Below are 6,054 nucleotides of genomic sequence, written 5' to 3'. Positions count from 1 at the left end.
CCAGTATGTACCATTGTCAAATAAGCATTTTGACATCATTTTGCACGTGCCAACCTTAACTTGAGACCCTGAAACCAAAACAAAATGAAAATAATTTCTATTTTCCTCCATTCCACCAAATATTATAATTTGATCAACGTGGAAAGGAGGTTTATTACATTTTCAAAGTCATGGTTTACCCTACCTAGAGTTTTTAACAGTTTTTACAAAAATTGGTATATCTCTTCCAAAACTTAATGAAAAGAAATGAAACCAAAACAAAAATACTGTGGATTCAACCCTATATCATTCTCAAGTGATCTTAAATGCTAATTAATAAGTTTCCAAGAAGAAAAAATAACTTATATCAAACTGTCACATTCAGAATACTCAAAAAATTGCAGGAAACCTCAAACTTTTATTGATTTTCTTCTTTCAATACACACCAACCCCTCATGATTCGACCATCCCTGGTTCTATAAGCCTTTTAAAACCACTTTTGATAGCTATAAATAAAACACAAACCATCATAACCATTAGGCTTCCCCTTTACAACCTTTTTGCAATTTTTTTAAACGACAACTTTACAAAACTTGACCAAATGACTTTTAATTACTTGGTATCAGCTTAGACACAGTAGAATAGGATAAATAAGCCTTATTACATCATTTTCAACCTTTCCTTGAGCATTTTCTATTCTTTGACCTTCTTAGGACCTTATAGGGACCTACATTGAACAAAAATGGCTTAATGCCTTAAAATATGATTTATAATGACTTCAAATGGTCCCTTGGACCTTATACAACCTTAACACAACATTGAAAACAAAACAAGACATAAAAACATTAATGAGCCCTTTCAAAGCCTAGGTGCTCCTGCACCAATGAGGGGCTAATCATGCTCATCATGCAATATGCAAAGGATCATGGGGTTAAACCCTCACGAGCGGTTAAACCCCCCACATCTTCGTCCAACAATGATGTTCATTATGTGTAAGATATCGAGATGGACAAATAAGAGTCTGGTATGGCTATGGACTGGTGGGAACTCAATGTCTCGGATGATTCGATATGTCGTCCCTCTTAGTAAGAGGGCCCCCAATGAAATATTACACCTACCACTGGAAGAAGCAGAAGAAAAAAACACCCCAGAAGGGCTGCCTGTAAGTATAAAAACCCAAATTACAAGATTCAGGGCCACCAAATACGAAGAAGTCCAAAACTAGAAAAATTGGGGAAACCAAGGGAAAGCAGAAGGAAATAAAGCTGGAAATCCCCATTAATGTTGAACAGGGGGAACAGGGGGATACCCAAAAAGATTCTTATTTTGGTACTCTCCTTAATAGCGCTGTCAAAAGCCAGGAGAATTGCTTTCTTTGGGTCAGTAAGGAGATTAATTTGTTAAAGGATGGAATTAAAGATATCATTAACAATTTCACTGAGACGCCCATGGAAAGCAGGACGAATAAACTTCTCTGAATGACACAGGAACTCATAGAAGATGTAAAGACCATGAAAACAGATCAGGAAGCAAGGATTGGTCAGTTGGAGATTAGCTTATAAGAAATTAAGGGTAATCTGAAGAACCTAGTGGTATCAGTAGGGAAGCCATGAATAACAGTGCTCGGGGTCTTAAAAAGGTAAATGCGATGATAGCGGATCAAAGAGCTTAGACCAACAGAAGCATTCCATCCTCTGACATCAAACGGAAGAAGAGAATCCAGGAACCAAACTTGCAGGGTACGAGACTTCAAACCACCACAGGTCCCTATACAAGGACTAGAAGCACAAACCAGGAGAATAATACCTCCAGGTTCATCATGGATGAGCTCGAGGACATCAATAAGAGGGTGACTCAAAAGAATTCGAAGATGAAGTAATCTCTGGTCGAGTGAGTAACTTTAAGTTTTTTCTTGTTCTATTTTTTTTTTTGTTGTGTAGGTTTGGCCACTGTTTCCGTGGTTGTTATGTCATTGGTTACAGACTAGTTAGTGACTTCTTATGTTTGTTGTGCTCTTTAACTTTGGGTTTCGGGTCCCTGTAAAACCCGTTTATCTCAATCAAAAAAAATCCATCTATAACATTCACAAGATAAGATACCACTCGTAGTTATACGAACAACCTCACCTTATAACTATTTATATAGCAACAATAGGATTATATTTTAATTATAAATTATCAATAAGTTAAATTAACTCGCATAATTGTCCTATGTGTGGACATTACAAGTCCCAAAAAAAATTCTCATTTATAACTATTCAATCTAGTTAGAATATGTATCAAATTGATGTGAAAACTGTCTTCTTGAATGAGAACTTGGATGAAAAATTATATATGGTGTAGCCTCAATTTTTGTAAGTTATTAGGTGTGAACATGTAGTTTGCCAACAAATTACGGCTCCTACATTATTTCCTAAGAGTTGAGTTTTGATAATATGATTTTAGCATCTTTACAATTCAAATTATATACGCCATAAATCTTTTGGAGCATTTTGGAATTGCAAATCGTAACTCATATTCTCCAAGTATTGAGATTGAGTTGAAGCTATAAAAATAGGTTACAACTCCCTTATCAGTCAAGAGCAACAAGCACAACCTCAAAGGTCATTTTCATTCTGCTGGAATGAAGTTGACCTTTCTAAAGATGGATGCTTTGCTTGGAGGATTCTAACAAAAGACAAATTAATCAAACTTGGGATTGTTGATCCTTTTTGGTGTGTTCTTTGTGGATAGGCTCAAGAGGATGTGGATCACCTTCTATTACAATGTTCCTTTGCACAGTCCTGTTGGGCTCACATCATTAATAAATTGAATTGGTTTTCTCCCTTATCAGGGAGTCTCTGGGATATATTCACAAATTGGCCTTCACTCTATCATCAATCATTTTTTTCTCGCATCTGGAAATTCATCCCTCCTATGATCACCTAGTGGGAAAGAAACAAGAGGATCTTTAGATAGGAACCTTCAAGCTTATCTCGGGTCTTGCAGAAAATTGAAACTTCTATTTCAGAAGTAGTAAATGCATATGTAGCAAAATCCAAATCAATCAACTCTTCGTTTTCAGATTGGGATTAAAAACTCCTTCAATCCTGGGAACACATTAATCTCCCTTTTACGGGAAGCTCTTTCCAACCCCCCAAAAGAACAATAGATAGATTAAAAATCAATTGGATTCGTCCTCTGAAAGGTAAGTTAAAGTTAAACTTTAATGGGGCAACCAAACACAATGCACGCAAAGCAGGTGGTGGGTGTGTAATTAGGGATCATAAAGGAAATATTCTTGTAGCTTCAGTACTTCCATTCCTGGATGGTTATAATAATATGACAGAAGCACATGCCCTTCTCCAAGGTCTCTTGTTGACTAAATCCTTTCAAATTTCAAACATCTTAATTGAGGGTGACTCTTTGCATTATCAATTCTTGTAGAAAGAGAATCTTGCACAATTGGAGCATTCAATATGTGTTGCAACAAGTCTGGCTGACCGTATGTTAATATGTATAAACGTAGATAGACGTTGACCATATTTTAATATGTATAAAATTACGAATGAAACCGTATGGGCTGCAAGACAGACATGTTACATTTCCACTTGCCCTTGACTGGACTTGGTAAAAGACTCTTATGCAAGATGGTCCATTATTTTATTGTTTTAATTAAACCGAAGACAGTGGAGGGATGATAATTCAACAATAATTGGTTGACAAAATTTATTTCATTTTCTAATTTGAACTTTTCAATCACGGGATTTGTTTGACAAAACCACCAAGGACAATATAAAATTTGGATAAATATGCATAGTAAATTCTCGATACTATCCATATGGATAGATACGCGTGAACTGTTCTTATTCTATTTCAAAGACAATATCTATAAATAAGTGCAACGATTGCAAATACATCACAAAACATTCATTCGAAGAAGAATTAGACTGGTTAATCACATTCAGTATGGAGAAATTATTTCTTCTGATTTCATGCCTGCTGATGTTTACACATCAATTCTGTTCAGAAGCAGCAACATCTAATCCGGGTGGGTAAAAACTTTTGTTTGGAATCAATATAGTTGTTTCTTAGCATAGGATTGTTTTTGACATTGACGATTCTGTGTGCAACTGCAGAGTACCCATATTCGTTTATGACAGCAGATGCTCAAAAGGCAGCTTCAAGATCATATGATTACATTGTGGTTGGAGGAGGTACAGCGGGATGTCCCCTGGCAGCAACTCTCTCACAGCACTACTCTGTTTTAGTATTGGAGAGGGGAGACTCTCCTTACGGAATTCCCGATGTGGAGGATTTCAGAGGGTCTCCCACAACTAATCCCAAAGTAGCGCAGGGGTTTGTCTCAGAAGATGGAGTGCAGTTGGTACGGGCGAGAGTTTTAGGAGGCGGATCAGCCATCAACGGTGGAGTCTACAGCAGGGCGAGCACTGAATATATTCGGAAAATAAAGTGGGATGAGAAACTTGTATATGAGTCATATGAATGGGTAGAACGGTTGAATGCCTTCCAACAATACAAGCTTTCTACTTGGAATTCTGCTACCAAGGATGGGCTTCTTCAAGCTGGAGTTCTTCCTTACAACGGCCACACTTTCGATCATTTGGTTGGCACCAAGATCAGTGGCTCAATCTTTGACGAGAATGGAAAGAGACATACAGCCGCAGATCTACTCCAGTATGCAAATCCAGAAAATATTGTAGTTCTTCTCAATGCTACTGCCAGCAGAATACTCTTCAGTTTCGGATCAGGTACCAATTCATATTTTGCTTTCAGAATTCCCCTACCCTACTTTACTTTGATGAGTATTCCTTTTATTCTTTTACAAAATATTCAGAAATATATTTCATATATCCATCTATGTGTATGCATGTAATATTATCAACAATCTATATTGCAGGAAAGCAAAAGGCTAGCGGAGTGGAGTTCAGAAGCAATAATGATGGTCTCATTTATCAAATTTCACTTAATCAATTGTCAATCAATAGTGAGGTGATTTTGTCAGCAGGAAGCATAGGTAGCACTCAACTTCTCCTCTTAAGCGGAATTGGTCCAAAAAGACAACTCAAAGAAATGAATATTCCTGCTCTTTTAGATTCACCTTTTGTAGGTAAACAAGTTCAAGATAATCCTAGTGCAGCCTTTACTATAGTATCCTCGAAACCACTTGAAGATTCTTATTCACAATTAGCGGGCATTTTAGACAATTCCCAAAATTACATCGAAAGTGGTAGCCTTGTCCAACGGAATAATGGTACAAATACACAATATTTAGGTGTTCTTGATATTAAGTTGGCATTTCCCTTATCAAGGGGTGATCTTTGGCTTAAAAGCGTAGACCCTCGAGATAACCCCTATGTTCGTTACAACTACTATTCACACTCTCTTGATCTACAAAGATGTGTGAAAGGTATAAAAGTAATGGTTAATCTGAGTATGTCATCTTCTATCCAAGAGTTTGCATGTACTGATAGTGGAAATTCCAAAACACTCCAATTCCTTGGAATAGCATTACCAAATAATCAATCAAATGATGATGCCTTGGCGAAGCTTTGCAAAGAGGCACTAGGCACATTTAACCATTATCATGGAGGTTGTCAAGCTGGTTTAGTGGTTAATGAAAGATATCTGGTGAAAGGTGTTGATAATCTCAGAGTTGTGGATGGCTCAATTTATAAGGATTCCCCTGGTACCAACCCACAAGCCACAACCATGATGCTTGGAAGGTATTTATTTTTATTAAAAATTTTATTGCATTATTTCTTTTTCGATTCTCAAAAAATATAACATTAACAATACATTTTGATCATGCAATATGTGCAGGTATATGGGAATTCATATCCTTCAAGAACGCACAATCTCTTAAAAATATGAGAAGACCATGTTGAAATAATTGGCACACTTGTTGTGCTCACATTCATTTATCATAGAACTAAATAATACCAAACATGGTAATGTTTTTGATAAAGTGTGAAATTGTAAATAATTCAATTTACCTCTCATTTCCTATCAATATAAATATTTTCCAAGATAGCACATTGTTATGAAATTTACAAGAATAAATTTAATTTGAGCT

At 36.3% G+C, this 6,054-nt stretch overlaps 1 protein-coding gene across 1 annotated transcript; it reads left to right on the top strand.

Moving 5' to 3' along the window:
- Positions 1 to 3,926: 3,926 nt before the first annotated feature.
- Positions 3,927 to 5,844, top strand: LOC131862535 (protein HOTHEAD-like). Its single transcript, XM_059215009.1, has 4 exons — positions 3,927 to 4,008; positions 4,097 to 4,729; positions 4,879 to 5,704; positions 5,802 to 5,844. Exons 1-4 carry the CDS (start codon positions 3,927 to 3,929, stop codon positions 5,842 to 5,844), a joined length of 1,584 nt encoding a protein of 527 aa, XP_059070992.1.
- Positions 5,845 to 6,054: the final 210 nt, after the last annotated feature.

This window comes from Cryptomeria japonica, unplaced genomic scaffold, assembly GCF_030272615.1.
Source record: "Cryptomeria japonica unplaced genomic scaffold, Sugi_1.0 HiC_scaffold_44, whole genome shotgun sequence".
Taxonomy (NCBI): Eukaryota; Viridiplantae; Streptophyta; class Pinopsida; order Cupressales; family Cupressaceae; genus Cryptomeria; species Cryptomeria japonica.
Note: the sequence above shows the minus strand (reverse complement) of the source record. Positions and strands in the feature narration are given on the sequence as shown.

Bases quoted from the DNA above. Each gene is read 5' to 3' on its own strand.
- LOC131862535 (XM_059215009.1), top strand. From the start codon at position 3,927: ATGGAGAAATTATTTCTTCTGATTTCATGCCTGCTGATGTTTACACAT. The intron at 4,730-4,878 runs GTACCAATTCAT...TCTATATTGCAG, and splicing joins ACTCTTCAGTTTCGGATCAG to GAAAGCAAAAGGCTAGCGGA. The intron at 5,705-5,801 runs GTATTTATTTTT...CAATATGTGCAG, and splicing joins ACAACCATGATGCTTGGAAG to GTATATGGGAATTCATATCC.